The sequence below is a fragment of the Pelodiscus sinensis genome, chromosome 21 (assembly GCF_052426305.1).
Source record: "Pelodiscus sinensis isolate ZL-2025 chromosome 21, ASM5242630v1, whole genome shotgun sequence".
In the NCBI taxonomy this organism is placed as follows: domain Eukaryota; kingdom Metazoa; phylum Chordata; order Testudines; family Trionychidae; genus Pelodiscus; species Pelodiscus sinensis.
In genome coordinates this window covers 16,906,806-16,927,381 of record NC_143072.1, presented here as the reverse complement: position 1 = coordinate 16,927,381, position 20,576 = coordinate 16,906,806, and the positions used below count along the sequence as shown (strand labels likewise).

At 46.6% G+C, this 20,576-nt stretch overlaps 1 protein-coding gene across 7 annotated transcripts in view; it reads left to right on the top strand.

The window, feature by feature from the left end:
* Window positions 1-19,756, top strand: part of SGSM2 (small G protein signaling modulator 2) — a 168,214-nt gene extending 148,458 nt beyond the window's left edge. For 5 of the 7 annotated variants that reach the window (XM_075904864.2, XM_089772152.1, XM_075904862.2 and 2 more), the window contains 3 exons: window positions 7,509-7,605; window positions 10,704-10,871; window positions 15,477-19,756. In XM_075904864.2, coding sequence (XP_075760979.2) covers window positions 7,509-7,605; window positions 10,704-10,871; window positions 15,477-15,565 — 354 coding nt within the window. In that variant the 3' untranslated portion in view covers window positions 15,566-19,756. The remainder of the gene's footprint in view (window positions 1-7,508; window positions 7,606-10,703; window positions 10,872-15,476) is intronic. The other 2 variants (XM_089772153.1, XM_089772156.1) reach the window with 2 other exon arrangements.
* The last annotated feature ends 820 nt before the right edge of the window (window positions 19,757-20,576 follow it).

Sequence of the window (20,576 nt, the reverse complement as noted above, 5' to 3'; positions counted from 1 at the left end):
GGAGGGGGTTATGACCTGGTGCAGGGTCCAGGAGGGGTTATGGATGCAGGAGAGGAGTCTGGTTTGGGGGAGGGGTGTAGGAGGGGTGCAGGGTTAGGGAGGGGTATGGGTGCAGAAGAGGAGTCTGGCCTGGTGGGGGAGGGGTGCAGGGCCAGGGAGGGGTATGGGTGCAGAAGAGGAGTCTGGCCTGGGGGAGGGGTGCAGAGGGATGCAGGGCCAGGGAGGGGTATGAGTGCAGAAGAGGAGTCTGGCCTGGGAGAGGGTTGTAGGAGGGGTGCAGGGCCTGGGAGGGAGATGTGATCTGCAGGAGGTGGGCAGAGGGGATACAGAGGGTTTGGGTGGTGGCTTGGGGCAGGTAGTTGGGGACAGAGTGGGGGTGGGATGCCAGAGGCAGGCTCTGGCTGGGAGATGCTTACCTAGGCGGCTCCCAGCCAGCAGCCCTGCAAGCTCCCTGCCTGTGTGCTGGGCGGGCTGCTCTATGTGGCTCTGCTCCAGCACAAGGAGCAGGAGAGGGGAGTGGGGAAGTGAGGAGACTTCATTTGCTGCCGCTGCCTTCAGCAAAATTTCTCAGCTCCTGTTGGCCGGAAACTGGCCAATGGGAGCTGAGGGATTTTGCGAGGGGGTGGGGACAGCATGGGAAGGTTCTCCTCCCTGCCCTGACTGCATAGCAGTTAGCAGGTTGCTGTTTAAAGAGCCTGCAGCTGCTCTGTAGTAACTGTGCTGGCGAGGCGGCCCTGGGCCAGATCCGGCGGCTTGCTGGGCCAGATCCAGCCCGCTAGCCGCCTCTTGCCCACCCCTGGTCTATGGGCAATTCAGTTGCTGGAATCAATGGAAAAAAGACTCTGGATTCAATGGGAGGCAGCTGGGCAGCAATTGAGATGGAAAGAACAATGAATTTCCCCAGTGCAGGCTCAATTTCCTTTCAGCTCACACGCAGGACTTGGACGGGCTCTGTCTGTATTCTTGGCAGGCTCTTCTTGATATGATCGTGGCGTGATTTATTTAGGCCCAACATTCCACTGCCAAGCAGAGAACGTGTAAGGCAGGGTGGGGATCGGAGAACAGCCCGGAGCTGTGATGGTTTATATAATGCTGTCTGGGCCACGGATTCATTGTGTGTATCTTGAGCAAGGCATGCGTGTGTGTGAGAGAAGAACAGATACACACACACACACATACACACGCACACACACACACACACACACATTTGTAGCTGAGTTATATGTAAGACGATCACAGCTCTTTGGGGAAAATGAACAAGACAAACAAATGAAAAACCCCAGACTGTATCCAATCTCAGTTTGGGACTCTCTCAGTTTTCCAGGATAAATAGATTATGAATATTAAAAATAGTAACAAATCATTATGATTTTATCAGGTACAATGAATCATATTTGCTTTTTAACCATGAATTAGACACAGGTTGTCATATAACTACAGTCGTGTGACATTAAATAAAGGATCACATTTTTATATTAAGGTTACCTTTATAAGTAGTTGGCAAAAGAGTAATGTTTATTAGCCAGGATAAGCATTAATGTGTGTTATATTCTAATTGGTTATAAATACATCAGTGGAAGGTTGTTGGATTTTAATAATTTAACTTCTTAGAAACTATAATCATTGGTGTAGATTTTGTTGACCACATAAATAGGCTTTCCATTTGCTTGTTCAAATAATTGAAGAGTCAGTTTTTAACTCAAATTGATCCCTGACAACGTTTGCGCTAGGAATAAGTTATCATGTCTTATGGAGTGTCGGATTTGACCACAAACGAAGGCCTGATCTTCCTACACGGGAAACCTCACCCGGCCCGGACACGGAAAGGATTGACAGATTGATAGCTCTTTCTCGATTCTGTGGGTGGTGGTGCATGGCCGTTCTTAGTTGGTGGAGCGATTTGTCTGGTTAATTCCGATAACGAACGAGACTCTGGCATGCTAACTAGTTACGCGACCCCCGAGCGGTCGGCGTCCAACTTCTTAGAGGGACAAGTGGCGTTCAGCCACCCGAGATGTAAGGCATTTGATACGGTCTCGCATGATATTCTTATTGATAAACTAGGCAAATATAACTTAGATAGGGCCACGATAAGGTGGGTGCATAATTGGCTGGATAACCGTAGTCAGAGAGTTGTTGTTAACGGTGCTAAATCCTGCTGGAAAGGGATAACAAGTGGAGTTCCTCAAGGGTCTGTTTTGGGACCCGTACTGTTCAATATCTTCATCAATGACGTAGATATTGGCATAGAGAGTACGCTTATTAAGTTTGCAGATGATACCAAACTGGGTGGGGTTGCGACTTCTTTGGAGGATAGGGACATAATTCAAAATGACCTTAGCAAGTTAGAGAAATGGTCAGAGGTAAACAGGATGAGGTTTAATAAAGAGAAATGCAAAGTGCTCCACTTAGGAAGGAACAATCAGTTCCATACATACAAGATGGGAAGCGACTGTCTAGGAAGGAGCATGGCGGAAAGGGATCTAGGGGTCATAGTGGACCACAAGTTGAATATGAGTCAACAGTGTGATGCTGTTGCAAAAAAAGCAAATATGATTCTAGGTTGTATCAACAGGTGTGTTGTAAGCAAAACTCGTGAAGTCATTCTGCCGCTCTACTCTGCACTAGTTAGGCCTCAGCTGGAGTACTGTGTCCAGTTCTGGGCGCCACATTTCAAGAAAGATGTGGAGAAATTGGAAAGGGTACAGAGAAGAGCGACAAGAATGAGTAAAGGTCTAGAGAACATGACCTATGAAGCCAGGCTTCATGAACTGGGCTTGTTTAGTTTGGAAAAAAGAAGATTAAGGGGGGACATGATAGCGGTTTTCAAATATCTAAAAGGGTGTCACAAGGAGGAAGGAGAAAATTTGTTCCTCTTGGTTTCTGAGGACAGGACAAGGAGTAATGGGCTTAAAGTGCAGCAGGGGAGGTTTAGATTGGACATTAGGAAAAAATTCCTAACTGTCAGGGTGGTCAAATATTGGAATAAATTGCCAAGGGAGGTGGTGGAATCTCCCTCTCTGGAGATATTTAAGAACAGGTTAGATAGACATCTGTCAGGGATGGTGTAGATGGAGCTTGGTCCTGCCTTGAGGGCGGGGGGCTGGACTCGATGACCTCTCGAGGTCCCTTCCAGTCCTATTATTCTATGATTCTATGAATTGCGTTTACAGGAATGAAGCCAGCTGCCGCCTCTGAGCCCCGTCTGAGCCGTGTATTTGTGCAAAGATTTTTTTAATCTTCCCTGTGCTCATTTTAAAATTGGGCGTACGGGAAGGGTGAACAGATACTGAGTTTAACCAGTTAAACTCTTCCAGTGCTACAAATGTCTAAACACAGCTATTTAGCTGTGACATACCGATTTCTATCTACATTCGAGACCTCAGTCCTTTAAACACTCCTGCATGTAGTGCAGGTTGGACATCCCTGGTCTGGCACCCTCGGGACCTGACTAGTCCCGAATGAGGGACTTTGCTGGACCAAAGGAGGTCAGTTCTACCCCTCTGCTGACAGACTCTAGGCTCTTCCAGGGTCCATCACAGAGGGCTCCCCCGCACAGCAGCAGGGCTCCCCTGTCCCCTGCCGCTGGGGTTCTGGCTCCACTGCTGCCGGGGGCCCGTTGCCTCAGGGCTGCCGAAGCCCCAGGGTTTTGCTCTTCTAGGGCCACCAGGCTGCTGCGCTCCTTGCTCCACTCCAGCTGCTAGGCTCCTAGGGCTCTCTGGTCCAGGTGCCCTCTGGTCCAGCAACATCCATGTTCCTGCCGGGCCACAGATGTTGCAGGACCAGAGAGTCCCGAACGAGGAGGTTCAACCTGTATTTAAATGATCATAAACCGTAAGTAAGCAATATGCTGATAGCATCTTAGGGGAGTGGCTTCTTAATCATAGAAAGAAGTATCGGGGGGAAGCCATGTTAGTCTGACTCTGCATAAACAACGAGAAGTCCTGTGGCACCTTATAGACTAACGGATTTATTGGAGCATAAACTTTCGTGGGCAAAGACCCACTTTGTCAGATGCATGTGACGAAGTGGGTCTTCGCCCACGAAAGCTTATGCTCCAATAAATCTGTTAGTCTATAACAGCGGTCCCCAATGTGGTGCCTGCGGGCGCCATGACGCCCGCCAGGGCATTATTTGCACCCACCGAATGATCGGGGCCAGCCCCACCCCTGGCGCGCGGCGCATGCATAGTACCGGCCCCTGGTGCATGGGCAGCCCTTGCCCTGGGCGCGCGGCACATGCGCGATGCCAGCCCAGGCATGCAGCGCATGGGCGGCCCCGCTTCCGGGCACGCGGCACGTGCATGGCCCCGCCCCTGGATGCGTGGCGTGTGAGCAGCCCCGGATGCCTGGCGCATGAGCAGTCCTGCCCCCGGGCGCCTGGCAGCCCCAAAAGGTTGGGGACCACTGGTCTATAAGGTGCCACAGGACTTCTCGTTGTTTAATCATAGAAAGTTACTTTATAGCACCACTAGATGTCTCTGTTTATCATTCATCTGTGGTACCGGGGGAGGGAGGGAGGTGGAGAAACTAGTTCAGTAACTCTCAACCAGGGACAAACAGTGGTCTTACTGGGGGGAGGGGCGTACTTCACTTCAGATTCTAGATATTTGCCTAGGCCACATGAAAAGCTCTAGTGAAGTCAGTGCAAACTACAGTGTCATACAGATAATTGTTTGCATTGCTCTATATCCCACACCCTGACATGGAAGTACAATATTTATATTCCTATTGGCAGGGCTTGACAAACTGCTGATTCTATTTGCCCGTGGCAAGTAGATTTCAGGCGGTCGCTCCGTGCGCCCCATTCACCAGCGCTGCACGCATGCACAATGCCAGTCTGGCGCATGCTCTGTGCAGGGCTACCGAGTAGCTCTCGCCACAGTTTGTCAAGCCCTTGGTTTATTTTATAACTATATAGGAAAAATGAGAAAGTCGGCCATTTTTCAGTAAGAGCATGGGGTGACATTTGTGTATTTTTCTGTCTGGTTTTATAAGCGAGTTGTCTTTAAGTGAGGTGATACTAGCAGGGTGTGGCCACAGTTTTGCTTCATAGAAAGAGCAACTCCTTTCAGAACTGAGGCGGATGTCATAGTGCAAAGGGCACTCACGCCCTACTCCATCAAATGGCCTTTGGGAAAAATCATTTCAATGTAAAAACAATGAGGAGTCCTGTGGCATCTTAAAGACTAGCCGGTTTATTAGGGCATATGCTTTTGCGGGCGAACACCCACTTCCTCAGATGCACTGGAGTGGAAATCACAGAGGCAGCATAACTATCCTAGCACATGAGCAGAAGAGAGTTACCTTATCAAGTGCGGGACCAGTACTAACTAGGCCAGTTTAGTCAGGGTGGATATTGCTGAGGAGATGTGAATACCAAGAGAAGGAAAATTGCTTTTGTAGAGAGCTGGCCATTCCCAGTCCCTATTCAAACCCAGGTGAACAATGTCAAGTTTGCAAGTGAATTGCAGCTCTGCAGTTTCTCTCTGAAGTCTGTTTACAGTGTTTGCGTTGAAGGTTGGCCACTTGTAAATCTCTTACTGAGTGTCCAAGGAGACTGAAGTGCTCTCCGATTAGTTTTTGGAGGTTCTTGATGTCTGGTTTGTGGCCATTTATTCTTTTGTGTAGAGACAGTCTGGTTGGACCAATGAACATGGCAGAGGGCGTTGCTGGCCCGTGATGCTGTGTGTCCCATTAGCAGACGTGCAGGTGGATGAGCCCTTGATGGCTGATGTGGTTAGGTTCTATGATGGTGTCGCTTGAGTAGGTATGCAGGCAGCGTTGGCAAGCGGGTTTGCTGCAGGGATTGGTTCTTGGGTTAGTGTTTCTGTGGTGTAGTGTGTAGCTGGTGAGTATTTGCTTCAGGCTGAGGGGCTGTCTGTAAACGAGGACTGGTCTGTCTTCCAAGGTCTGTCAGAGTGATTCACTTACACGTTTTATTTTTGGAGACATCCACCTGACATCTGGTGAGAGGTACTTTCATTGTATGCCTCTTCCACAGGAGCAGGGAGTTAGACTGTGAACTGTATGTGCAGATGACGCCACATAACAAAATGCAGCAACTTCTAGAAGTCCAGTGAGTAACTGTGGAAGTCAGTAGGACCGTTCACGTGGGTCAGGCTTGCAGGCCTGGACACATCATTAGCATCTTTGAAAACTCAGACCCCACTGCAGGCTGGTAGAGATCTGTTATATGTATTGTCAAGCCCGCCCTCTTAGGCGCAGCACAAATAAATGCACCAAAAGAGTGTCCAGGGCTGGCAATTGATGTTGTAACACACGTCCTGATTTGTGCCAGTTCATACCTTTTCTGGGTCGGTTATTTCTATCAGTGTGGGAGCACACACTAGTGGCCATTAGATGCTGCAGTGTGCAGAGTGCCTGACATTCAAGCAGTGGCTACCCCATGTTTACATCTGCAACCAGTTTTGGGACCCAGGCTTAGCTCCTGTGCTTTACAGTGCTGCAAAGATTAACCACTGCTTAGACCTCCCAAAGCTATGGCAGGGGTGAAGTATATGGGCTGCCAAGAACTCAGGCCGTGGCGGGGGGGAGAGATTTTTCAAAATGTGACTTTAGTATGCTGCAGACAGTGAACGGAGCTTCCCCTCTGCCTCAGATCTTAAAGAGCTCTACAAATATGAACTTGCATATGCCTCCGCTCCCTGCACAGGAAGTAGGGGCAATCCTCGTTGTATAGATGGGGAGACTGAGGTGCAGAGAACTTAAGTGACATGTTCAAGGACACTCGGTGGCAAGGAAAGTCTGGAATCCTGACTTCTTATGCCCTGCTGTATCTGCCTCTCCTCCCGCCCCCACGTAAGGGGAGATGAGGAGTCGGCGTGGGAGGACAGGCAGGCTATGCCAGATGGATGCTTTGGCACCGGGTTTTTGAAGTGCCGTCAGAACCATTGTAGAGACTGCCACCCCCTGCACGTTCACTGGTGGGAACTCAGCTAAGCATGGGCAGCTGGGTTAATCAGCATTGCTGTCTCCTTCCGTGGAACTTGGCCAGTTTACACCAGCTGAGGATCTAGCCCCAGAGGTGTATCCGCCGCTCCATACACTTTCCAACCCAGCTTTTCTGTGCACTCACAAGCCAAGATTTTGTTCCTCTTCCAGCAACACCGCTCAGAGTCTAAGGGCTGGATTCCCTAGCCCAACAAGAGCGGCTGTCTTCTGGTTGGGGGTGGCCAGGGGAGAGTTCCCCTGATGTTGGGAAACTCTCAGCTGTTACAAAGCTGGTGGAGGTAACCTCCTACCCCAGCCATCTTCCTCTCCTGACTCTGCTGTAGGGTCACATCGCAGAAGGGAGACTGGAGTGGAGAACCACTGCTTTGAGGTCACCTACGGCCCTCACAGCAGTAGTGAGGTAGAGCAGCTAAGGAGCGTCTCTAGCAGCCTGGTGAGGCTGGCTGGGAGCACAGAGGATCTCCTTGGAGCGTGTGATACCAGCGCTAGCGGAGGCAGGATACTGAAGTTTAATGGTTTGGGTTTGTTTTTCAGATTCTCGACTGTGAGCTCTTTGAGCTGATGCACCAAAATGGAGACTACACCCACTTTTATTTCTGTTATCGTTGGTTCCTGCTTGATTTTAAAAGAGGTAATAACTCTCAGAGCCTGACTCCGGTGTTGTGTAATGCAGTGAGCCACCAGTGGTTTTGGTTTTAAGTGTAGCAATGGTAAATAGAGGCCACCGGGGCCAAGCCAAAGACCCTACATACAACTGACAATGGCAAACGTCATACATTCACAGGCTGGAAGGAAGTCAAAAGTTTCGAAAAGAAGGTTACCCCGAGTCAGTCCTGTTGTTCCTGACCAAGCATGCATTTGTAGAGCCCTGCAAATTCGCAGATATCCACTTTATATCCACATCCACAGCTCATTTTTGCAGCTGTGGCTATGGATACAGATTTTGTGTTTAAAATTCTTCACATTTGCAAAGATCCACTTCATCTCCTCAGGTATCCGCAGCCATGGAGGTGGGTTCCATTGATCATATTTGCAGACGGGATGCGGATACCAATTTTGTATCCATGCAGGGCTCTCTATGTATTTGCCCAGGCAACTGAACTGGTTACCGGCACAATATCTGATGTTGACATGGCGCCGTTTGGCAAGCCAATGTGGAAATTTGCCTTCTAACAAATCAGCAGCAGATCAATAGCTCTGAAGACAGTATAAAGTGCCTGGCACAACCCAGACTTGGTTGGGTCCTGTAGGTGGTACTGTATTATATATAGTCCCAAATACCAAGATGTCCTCTCTCACCATTAAAGAGATGCGCATTGAACCAATCACTATAAACTCAAGAAACACGACTTGTTCTAGAACAAGTCCACAGTTCATTTAAACACACACACCAGCTTTCCCCAGCGGCTTGAAGACACGTTAACGTCAACGATGTTAATGTCAGCTATGAAAAGACCGGATGTGCACATGCTGTAAGTGCAGGTCTTGCAGCTGAGAGATGGAGGAGGAGAAAAACCAAGAACTCGTCTGCGGGTTCTCTCTCTTGACCATCTGTCAGATGGTGGGCGGGGAAGGGAAATCTGATGGGACCCCAAACCTTCCTCCCGTTCCTCCAAAGAGCGCCACAGCAAAACACACACTGGAGACTGGTGATTCTCAGAGCAAGGCTCGTGATGGCAAGTGGTTTTTTAATGTGTCTTCTGCGGCGCTGTGTGGCACGTGATATTAAAACACTGTGTGATTTCATTATTAATCAATCCAAGTTGTTAACCAATCCAGATGGTTTTACTATGTTATTAACCAGTTGTAGTTGATAAAAGATAAAAGATACAGTGAACGCTTTGTTAGCTTGCATTCGGGGGGAACCACAGCCCTTTGTTAGTTTCAGAGTTTGTTAAACAGCTGGGGGCAATGCCGGTTAACAGATTTAACAGCCTGCTGGATAACAAAGCTTTTACTGTACTTGGTCATTTTACAGTCAGAATAATATATACAAGAATTAACTATTACCCCATCATACTGTTTAACGGTGACTATATAGCACTAGAGTAAATGAAACAATAGTGAATTCACACGACTGTGGCTCTTTGGGGTCATGCTGGTCACTAATTTGGCTTCTGGACCCTTAGGGATCCATTTCTGTGTCCGATTTAAGTATCGTTGCCTGTCTCCACCACTGCATCACCCCCAAGCAGCGATTTGCAGGTCAGCAAAGTACAGACACAGCAATGAATCCTTTACGGCTTGTTCCTCACCATCTTTGCTGGACCAATTGCTGTGCCCCTTATAAAGCCTGTGGCACTACCCACTACTGCAGCCGACAGGTGCTTTCAAACCCTCATGGAAGAGAGGCTGTTTCTTATTTATGATTAGAAGCCTCCATAAAAAACTAAGGCCTGGTGGTGCTCCACGTTGTCCATAAAACAAAGCCAGAGATGATTCTAATGAACCTAGGGCCTGATTTTTAACAGGTATTTAAACACCTCGTGGGATTTTTCAGAAACACCTAGATGCCGAACGCCCATTGAAATGAATGGGAATTGGGCATCTAGATCCTTTTGAAAATCTGACTAGGCCTCAAATTGCCTTCACAAATCTGGCCTCTAGCATCTAATGGACAAGACTGAGTCAGGGGAAACTGGAGAGTCTGAGTCCAGCTCTGCCCTTGGCCTGTGTGGGAGGACAAGTCACTTCATCTCTCAGCCTCAGAGTAACTTACTTCTTTGGCTGTGTCTACACTGGCATGAATTTCCGGAACTGCTTAAAACGGAATACTATTCCGTTTTCAGTTTTTCCGGAAAAGGAGCGTCTACATTGGCAAGGCTGCTTTTCCGGAAAAGCCCTTTTTCCGGAAAAGCGTCTGTGGCCAATGTAGACGCGCTTTTCCGGAAAAGAGCCCCGATCGCCATTTTCGTGATCGGGGCTTTTTTCCGGAAAAGACTACTGGGCTGTCTACACTGGCCCTTTTCCGGAACAGTGTTCCGGAATAAGGACTTATGCCCGAGCGGGAGCAGAATAGTTTTTCCGGAATAGTGGCTGATTTTGTACAGTAGAGCGTCGTTGCTTTTCCGGAAATTCAAGGGCCAGTGTAGACAGCTCGCAGCTTATTCCGGAAAAGCGGCTGATTTTCCGGAATAAGTGGCCCAGTGTAGACACAGCCTTTGTGTCTTGCTGGCTCGGATTGGTCTCCAGGTCATTGGGGGCAGACACATAGTGGCCAACTCATGTCTGTTATTCCATGCCTGCACTGTGATCTGTATTTATTGTGTATGTCTTGTGAAATTACTAGCTCACTGCCTTCATAATCTATGAACCAATCTAATTTCCTCCCAGAACCCCCCCTCCCTCCCCCGCTGGTTATAATTTGCTTTTTAGTCAGGACACACACTGGGCCTAGTCAGTTCCTGGTTCCCAGCCCCAGTGTTGCTAGGGAACCTTTCATTCCTGCTTCCCAGAAGGGAGCGGTTGCATTTCATTTTTCAATCCAGAAGATTTTTCCTATTTATAGGAAAAAAAGTTAAGTGTATTGTTTGACAGCCCAACGAGCCTGTATAACCACTAGGGACTGGGCTTTGCCAGCAGTATTCATGTAAGCGTCAGAATCTGGCCCAAAAGCTTTGAATACTGTTTTACCTCAGGCTAAGGCACTAGGAAAAACATGTCCTTTGAGAAAAAGAAATGGTCAGTTTGAATAATCAGATGCTCTTTGTAATGTTTATTCCCATTCAGAATTGTTGTACGAGGATGTATTTACAGTGTGGGAAGTTATTTGGGCAGCAAAGCACATCTCTTCAGAACATTTTGTCCTTTTCATTGCCTTAGCATTAGTGGAGGTCTATCGAGAGATTATCCGTGATAACAACATGGACTTCACTGATATTATCAAGTTTTTTAATGGTAAGAGGTGCTTTTTCAAAATAAATTACTTTTAAAAGACCTGAAACAGAACCTTTGCCCTCTCCGTACTCCCTCTCCATTACTGTCTGGTTGGGGTTTTTTTTTAAGCTCCGGGTGGGTGCAATAGGCCGAGAATTTCAAGTGACTAGTGATGCTGGGTACCAACACATTTGAGTCTGAGCAGTGGGGGGGAGGCAAGCGCCCACCCTGCTTCCCATGCCCCTCCCCCTGTAGGAGTTGTGCAGCCCCCACTTTGAGCACGTGACCCTGGCTGTGCCCCCATCCTCCCGCCCCTGCAGGGCCCTCCCCACCCCAGAGCAAAGGCAGCCTATGGCCCTGGCCCTTCCCACCCTCTGCCCCCAGAGTACAGGCAACCTGCCCTCCCCTCTCTATTCTTCCTCCCGCCCCATCACAGGAAGGGCAGGCAGTACATTGCTCTCTCCCACCTCCCTGGCCCTGATGCACCAGGAGGGCTGGCAGCACAGGACTGAAGCCTAGGTAGCTCCAGGAGACGGAGCCAAGCTGAATGGGGGGAGTTAGGGGTGGAGTGTGGGCAGGGCTAGTCAGTCAGGCAGTTTGGAAAGGCAATGCCTTCCCCTGCCTCTTATACCTGCCGCCCACGGATATAAGATAACGGGCCTGTTTTCCAGAGGGTGGGTATTTTGCAGTATTTGAAAGCAGGACTTTTGAGAAAAAAATGTGTTTCAAGGGGGAGCACTCAAATAACAGAGGCATTCAAACTCACGCCTCACTCTTGGCTACAGTGTTTATACGTGGGTAACCCACGCACCTAGCGTGGTTACTGTAGAAGCTCAATGCAAGTGGTACCTAGACCACAGCAACAGTTAAGACTAAGAGACCTCTACAGCAGGGGCTGGGAGCCAGGTGGCTTTTAGTTCAGAGGGTAGAGGCTCCTGTACTCCGCTTCAGAGATCCCAAGTTCAAATCCGCCTGGTGGTGGTTGCAAGTGGGGGCTCATCCGGGATCTCAACTGGGTCTCTGAAGCTCGGGACATGCTTCCTCACCTAGGGGAAATATGAAACCCACACACCTCTAGGCTACGTCTACACTGGCAGCTTCTTGCGCAAGAACTCTTTTGCAGAAGAGTTCTTGTGCAAAAACTTTTCCAGAAGAGTGCGTCTACACTGGCATGTGCTTTTGCACAAGAGCATCCTTGCCAGTGTAGACGCTCTCTTGCGCAAGAAAGCTCCGATGGCCATTTTAACCATCAGGCTTTCTTGCGCAAGAAATTCATGTTGCCTGGCTACACTGGCCTCTTGCGCAAGAACAGTTGCGCAAAAGGGCTTATTCCTGAGCAGAAGCGTCAGAGTTCTGGCGCAAGAAGCCCTGATTTCATACATTAGAACGTCAGTTTACTTGCGCAAGAACACGCGGCCAGTATAGCCAGGCAGCAAGTTTTTGCGCAAGAGCGGCTGCTTTTGCACAAGATCGCACAAGTGTAGACACAGCCCCTAGTGTGGTTACTGAGCAATGCGAGTGGTACCTAGACCACAGCAACAGTTAAGACCAAGAGACCTCTACAGCATGGGCTGGGAGCCAGCTGGCTTTTAGCTCAGAGGGTAGAGGCTCCTATACTCCACTTCAGAGAGCCCACGTTCAAATTCGCCTGGTGGTGGTTGCACATGCATCACCTCTATAGTGGCCTTAGATCTTGAACAAAGTGAGTGATGGAAGAAGATGGGTTTTCAAAGCTCCATAGCGCAAGCTTCTGCCTTTTTTGTTCAAAAAAGGTCCAATACAACTTCTGTCCTTTGGGCAGTACAAGAATGTTTTAAAGATGATATTAGAAGGGGACTTCCATTACAGAACCATTGGAACTGAAGAGTTGGTTGGAAAGACAGTTGTATGGTTTAAGATCGCCACAAGTGCTTTCCACATGTATGTCCCGGTCCTACAAATGCTTAAGCATGTGTGTAACTTTCCTAATGCAGAATGTCCCATGAAAAGCAAATGATTCACCTTCTGGAGAATTTGCAACATTGGGTCTTTGCATGGCAGCTCTGAAGGAATCCTGCTATGGTACAATATGTCTGTTTTGCTAGCACCTAAATACAGAGCTGGAGGGCAGCAGGATAGGCAGCAACATCTGCCGGGGAATTCGCATCTAGGTGCTTTGCTGAAAACAAGTTAAATGTTATTGAAGTTTAGCATGTTCCGGAATTGGAGGCTTAGATCTTGTCTCCCACCATGAATCGTTAAACTACAGGTTGGACCTCTATAGTCTGGACTTCTGTGGTCTGACAACCTTAGGATTGTGGTCCCGAGGGTGCAGGACCATGGAGTAAAACCTGTATTTTAAAAGATTTACAGTGATGCTGCTCAGTCATAGATCTGGTTTCATATCGGCTTCAGCAGGTCATATTCCCTGGGCCACCCTCTCCATCTACGCAGGGAAATTGATTGGCATAGCGATTGTGACCTATGTTGTTCTGCCATATCGATTCAGGAATAAGGCTATCTGTTGCAATGTAGCTTAGGCCATGTCTTCACTAAGCGGAAGAGCTGCCCGTGCTTGATCCTCCAGCATTTGATTTAGCAGGTCTAGATAAGACCCCACTAAATCGAACTCAGAGGGTACCTCCATCAGCAGCCAGTTCTCATTCTTTTGTGAGGTGTAAAGAAAGCTGATGGGAACCTTTGCTCCCATCAGCCTCCCATGGGGGATGGCGCGGAAACTCGAAACAAGGTATGTCAACTCCAGCTAAGTAATTAACGTAGCTGGAGTTGTGTATCTTGATTTGATCTTCTCCTTCAGTGTAGACCTGGCCTTTATCTGCTTTAGATGGATTAAGCTAAACTGGAAAAAGACCCCCTAGACCAGAATAAGTGTGTCCAGATGGGGAATGATTTAGGAACAGCTGTTTGTGGTATGCTGCAATAAAGGTATTCCAGACACTTTTCCCATGTACACAACCCTTACTTTCATCAGCCTCAGTCTGATACATCCATGCCCTCTCTTGGAGATTTGCTTCTTCATTTAGGTTCTAACCCCACCAGCACACGTGTTAGAATCTCACTAAATTCAGTAGAAACAATGAGGAGTCCTGTGGCAGCTTAGACTAGGTCTACGCTATTTTGGGATACTGGAAATATCCTGAAATAGCTATTCTGCATCTGTTGAGCATGTCCGTTATTTCAAAATATAATGGGTATGCTATTCCAATGTCCTTGTAAATCTTGTTCCATGAAGGCTAAGGGATGTTTCGGAATAGCGTTTTATTTCAAAATTTGGCGCTGTATAGACAGCACCAAATTTCAAAATAAGCTATGCAATTTGCATAGCACAAATTGTGTAGCTTATTTTGAGATAAGGGTGCAGTGTAGATACACCCTTAGGGTGTGTCTAGATTACATGGCTCTGTTGACGAAGCCATGTAAAGTAGTTTACTCGACATAGTCAATGAAGTGGGGATTTACCGGAGCAGTTGACAAAGGTTTCCCTTGTCGACCGCGCCGCATCTAGACTGCCGCGCTGTGCCGGATCAGCTGATTGTCGGCACAACGCAACTGGCATTTTTATTTTAATGAAGCGGGGATTATTTAAATGACTATGTCGAGTAAACTACTTTACATGGCTTCGTCGATGGAGCCATGTAGTCTAGACGCACCCGTAGAGACTAACAAATGTATTAGATTATGAGCTTTTGTGAGTAAAACCCACTTCATTTTTACCCATGAAAGCTCATGACCCAATAAATGTGTTAGTTTCTAAGGTGCCACAGAACTGCTTGTTGTGTTTAAAGTTACAGACAAACACAGCTACCCCTCTGAAGGTGCATCTACACAGCAACATTATTTTGAAATAACTAGCGTTATTTTGAAATAACTTAGTCCCCATCTTCACAGCCAGCAGTTATTTCGAAACAATGTTGAAATACCATCAAGCTGGAGGACTTCTTACTCTGACTCCTGTAACCCTCATTGTACGGGGAGTAAGGGAAGTCGGAGGAAGAGGGCGCTATTTCGAAATAAGTGCTGTGTAAACGCTCCCAATTCCGAAATAAGCTACACAGTTGACGTAGCTCAATTTGTGTAGCTTATTTTGAGTTAAGCCCTGCTGCGTAGACGCATTCTGAGACTGAATTCAGGAGATTTATTAATTAGCAAGCAAGTTTGTGAGCTCGGGAGCAGTTCTGTGGTACCGTTAAACTATATTTTCAACAATAAAGCAGCCAGTGGTCTGTTTCATTCCTGGAAAATGTAATACTGTAATGTGCTGGAAAATGTAATACTTCCACAACCCCAAATTAATTGGTCCCTACAATAAGTGTACATGTGCCTACCAGATTGAAAGTAGCTGGCACTGTAAATCATGTAAGTACCGAACTATCCTAGTCCACCTCCCGTCCCCTTGACTGGAAGGAGTTGGAATTTTCCCAGCAATAAAACGGAAACAAAAGGGCTTGTTAGCATGGGGGGAATCTCTGGACCATTAGCCCCAAAGGATTAATCCTGGAGCTTTCCTACCTAGTTAAATCTGCAAGTCAGTAGTCACGCAGTATGTTTGATTGCTGTGTGTGTGAGAGACTCTCGGTGGCTTGCGGGAGTCATGCAGTTACAAATCTGTGTCTGTCTTTCTTGTAGAAATGGCGGAGCATCACAATGCCCAGGAAATCCTGAAAATTGCAAGAGACCTCGTCTATAAAGTGCAAACGCTGATTGAAAATAAGTGAATGTGGACAGAGAGGAACACGGGCTTAGTGCTGACTGTGGGACGAAGCATTTCTTGCACTGTCACTTCAGATGATGTTTTAAGTGCATCTTCCATGTAATGTAGTAAATAGCCCAGAGATTTATACTAGACTTTTAAAACAAACAAAATTTTCCACCTCGAGCTGAGGAGGTTTGTGTTTGATAGTCCTTGTTACGCTCAGTTTGTATTTTGAGGCAAAACACTTTTTTTTTCTTTTTGGCATTCTAGCCTATCCTAGTCTCCAGATATTATGCAGCTACATGTTTGAGATACAGAAGGGATTTTTGGAGTCATATTTTGGCCTATCAGACCCTTAACACACTTGGCATATTTTGTGCTTGACTGAAACTCCCCGGGCTAGCAGACTTACGGCCCAATTCAACGCCCACTGAAGTCGAATTCTGTGTGCACTGGACCAGGATCTTAGGAAAGCAAATGTTGTGGCGCTCACCTAGGATATGTGAAAGGATGCACCAGCTCCCAAGAGTATTTTTGCCTGTTTAATGACTGCCCATCACATTATCTAGAACCATGTTAAAAAGCATGCTGTTGAAGAGACTAAAAATACCAGGCCTCCTAGAACCAGAGACGCTAGCCAGCTTACTCAGAAAAATCCTGGTCAGACATCTCAAAACATGACAGGTGTTGATCGTTAAACTTAACGATAGCCCTTGCTAGCATTTCTGTGACATTGGTCTTTTTCAGACCAATCAGTTTTCAGCGGCCAAAGCCCTTGAGTAGGTGCTTAAAGTTACATTTGTTATTAAATCCCCCCCCACTCAGCTAACCACTACGTTTGCTTAGTGTGAAATGTATAGTTAGTGAGATGCTGACGCTGGGCCAGAAAGATTGCAGTCTCTGTAGGGTAGGAGCTAGCTTTTTGTTCCGTGTTTGTACAGTGCCTAGCATAATAGGGGGTCCTACCACAATATAAATAATTGTAATAAAAAGAGGATCCAGCTATCAGGGTTACGTGTCTGCTACCTTTCCCCACACCAAGTAGTTAGCACCTTACACTGCAAGTACTCCAGGGTGGCAGAAGCTGGCCCTATAGAGTTTACACTTTCAGGTTAGTCAGGTCTTGGTATGAGGCTGAATGCATGGGAAATTAAGCCCCTTCTCATATGGTTGGATCTCCTGCTCAGGCATTCCCGCACCTGGAGCGATGGTCCGTTCAATGGAGCAAGTGCAGGAATCTGCAACAGGCAAACTGACTGGAATGGGGCTTTACTGTCAGGGCTGTCCTTTCGGTTTCTGGTGCCCTACATGGAGGCAGTGGGGGAATAAAATGGCTGCTCCAGAGGATGGTGGGGGGTGCTGCACTCAAGGCTCTGGAGGGACAAGAAGGCATAGATGCAGGAACTGGAGGGTGTTGCAGCACCCCCCACATTTTACATCGGGTCGCAGCTGCTGCCAGACCCACACCTGGGGCCCCGGCTGCCACATGGGCCTCCGCTGCCGGCCCTGAACCCCGGGTCCCCACATATGCAGCATGCATCTGCCTAGGGCACCTGTTGCCCCAAACTGAGTAGCACCCTGCACAGCTGCATATTTTGCATATGCGTGAGGAGGACCCTGTTTGCTGTGGCCTCTCCTGAATACACGTGAATGCCCTGCAGTTCACGCACCTGACTTTTCAGAAAGGCTTAGGGCTGATCTTAGGAGGACCACGGTCCTTTTGAAAAATAGAATCCGGAACATCATGAATTCTCATGCAGGTAACAGCACCGTACCTGAGGAACACAGTGTGTTTTGTTGAACTAGTCTTTATTTGATTGCAGCCTGAATTTCCCCGTGTAAACATGCAATAGCCCTCTCTGTCATTTGCGGGTTCCCGACTTTCTGCAGCATTCATCTCCGTCTCAGGCTGAAAGTGTGTAGCAGTGGCACAATACTTATACCTCCTCTGCTGGGCTAAGGAGCTATGACAATTTAAACCAGCTGAGGATCTGTCCTAGGTCTGTAACAGTCAAAAGCCCAGTCTCAGGATGTCTCTGGCTACAGTGGAACAGCATCACCACGCACTCTAGTACATGTCTAGATCCAGACGTACCAGGAGAGGCTTCAGCCTGAACAGTTGCATTGCAAGTGTAATGCTATAGCAGAGAGAGTGATTGATCACTGTGCTGGCACGAGAGACAGTCTGAGCCCAATGAAGTTACACGCTGATTTCAGTAGACGCAGGCACTTTAAAACATTCAGCTGTGCAAGATTCATGCCTTGCAAGGGGGACTTGTGCGCCTAAATAGTTCAGCACTTTTGGAAATTCCATCCGTTGCCAATGTGCCTCGACATTAAAGATGGTCAAATCTTTCCCAAGGGAGAGCTGGTAAAGTTAAATTTGGTCCTGAACTGAAACCCGGATCCAAATGCTGTTAGAGTTTGCAGCTCAGTTTACATCTGCTTGAGTTACCTTTGGAGAGTTGAATTTTCAAAAGGCTCACAGCTTGCCTGACTCTGTTTCCATTGGGATCACTGGTGAAACTCCACATTGGATTGTGGTAAAGCAGAGTTAGGCCAATCCTAACCACTTCTGGAAATCAGGCCTATAACATATTAGTCTGTCTGAGAGAATTTTTAAACAGATTTCTCCTAAGAAGGGAATAAATCAGTGTTGTATTTTTAAAACCTACATCAGTTTCTGCAGTAGAATGAACAAGACCAGAGTTAGAAAAATTCAAGTGTTGTTTTCACTAAATAGCGTTAGAACAGTGATTGTTTATCCACTGTTTCAGTGCATCTTTTACACAGTATAGCGGGTTTGGTAAACAGATGCATTTCTGGAACAGATTATAACCCGCAAGTGGCCCACTGTGAAATCGGAGGCACATTACTGTCAATTACAGTCTGTGCAAAGTTACAGATTGAATTATGCCAAAGAATCAGTACACGACCCTATTCCTCTTTGTTATATTTTTACAAATCAAGGCAAAAAGTTTCAGGTATATAAAGACACAACCAACTTTTGTATCCTTAATATTAATGAGATGTATAGCCACCTTAATATTCAATAAAATGGGCATAGGCCCTTTTATTTTCAGATTTTTTTTTTTTTTTGAGAAAAAAAGATGTTAAATTATAGAGTTTCAGATATATAACCTGTAATGTGCCCATACCTCATGAAGTTAGGGGGAAATCGCCTTTAACTTGATCCACTTTCCATAGACCGTTGACTTCGATGAATGAAGATTTGTCATTTATGCCTTACTTGACCAAGTAAATGGTGTGTGTTCAAAACAAGGATTCAGGCAAAAACAAAAAAAACATTTCAGAATATTGTTGCAACATCCTGGCTACATCACTCTGCGTGTCTATTGTTAATAAGCTGTGTCATTTGTAAAGTATCTTAGGTCTTTAAGAGGACTGTCCGTCATTCCAACTACACCTAAATATCATGCCGTCAGTTACCACTGTCAGCGTTCATGTGAGTACCGCTAAGGAGAGACATGAGAAGTTTGGTGCCATGTTCCTTTGTGATTTCACAAAACAGAGTGGAGGAAATAGCAGAGTAGTTTAAAATGCCTCTCAGTTTCAATTCATTCCAGGTGGGGTTTGAGCACCACCCTCTCCCAAATGGCCAATACATAAATAGCCCCCTACCCTTGCCTCTTTTCCATGAGAAAAGCTGCCGCGCGCAGGATTGTGCCATCTTGCATTTGAGCTATCCTGACTTTTGCCAAGGCTTGCTTGCTTGCTTCTGGTGTTCAGCAAGAAGCCGTTCTATCCAGGTAGAAAGGGGAGGAAGGGTTATGCAGATAGATTCTATATAGCAGCACGTGGACAAAAAGGCAAAGAAAACCTGGTCCTTTGAAAGTAAGGACTAGACCTTCTTCCCAAAATGCAGGTCATTAGCCAATGGTTAAAATAAAGACACCAAGCAAAAAGGTTTGAATTAAATATTGTTGGAGTGGTAAACAAGTCCTGTGGAGAGCTGCTTTCTTAAGGCTGGACCTGCTAACTTCCCTTGAGTAGGCTCACTAAAAAAAAAAAGCAGCAGGATTTGTCCCTAAAGGGTGTTAAGGGGCAGCAGTGTGTGTATGTAGCAGTGGTCTATTGGAGCAATGAGTTAAAAAGGCCAAAGTCTCTCTTTTAAACATCAGCCTGGCTTGGGAAGGTACCAGTGGATCTATGAAAAAAAAACACAAAAACAAATTGAGTGTCATCAACTTAATGATTGTTTCTTTGAATTCCTGGGATGCATTATAGCATCGCTTTCAAATCGTTCCCTACTTTCCCAGGCTGGCAGGCTTGATCCAGGACCAGTTCATTAGATCTAGTCAGCCATTTGTTCTGTGCTGAGAGCTGACCATTAAGCTGCATCTTGCATTTTCAAAACCAAGAAGGGTCAAAAAGTGCAGAAGATTAAGGTGTATGCAAATAGGCTGAAGTTCGATGTGTGGAGCACGTCTGTTAAAGAAGAACCCTTTTCTTAAGCCTATAACAATGCCAAACTAAAAGGCATTGGAGGAGGAGGAGACCAGTTGCCACCCAATAATTTGGGAATGCTCAAAGGTAAATTAACAAAACCATTCTGTTAATGGCATGCTAGCCGCCAAAAACCACTATTATTTATAGCTTTGTGTCAAATTGTATTATAGCCCATTGCATGGTTGCTGGAGGGTCTTAACAAATGCTTTACGATTTGTGTATCTGTTTGTTCATTTGAGAGGTGAAAACAAAAATCCGTTAAAAATCCCGTCAGAAGAAAAAACTCTCTCCAACAAACCCAGCCTGAGGACTTTATGTTAAAAAAACTGCACTATTTTTTTTGTTTGGAATGTACTATACAACTCTTTACTATGTTTAGAAAAAACCAACCCTCTGCAAACTTTGTTGTATCTGGTCTGCATTCTTGTATTTTATGACTATTGTGCATTGCCTTATTTATTTTTGTCAAGAGCAGACTATGTTTCCTTTATTGCTCAAAATTATTTATCTTTAAATGTAACATATGAATAATACATATTGTCAAGGCTTCTTGTGAACTTTGG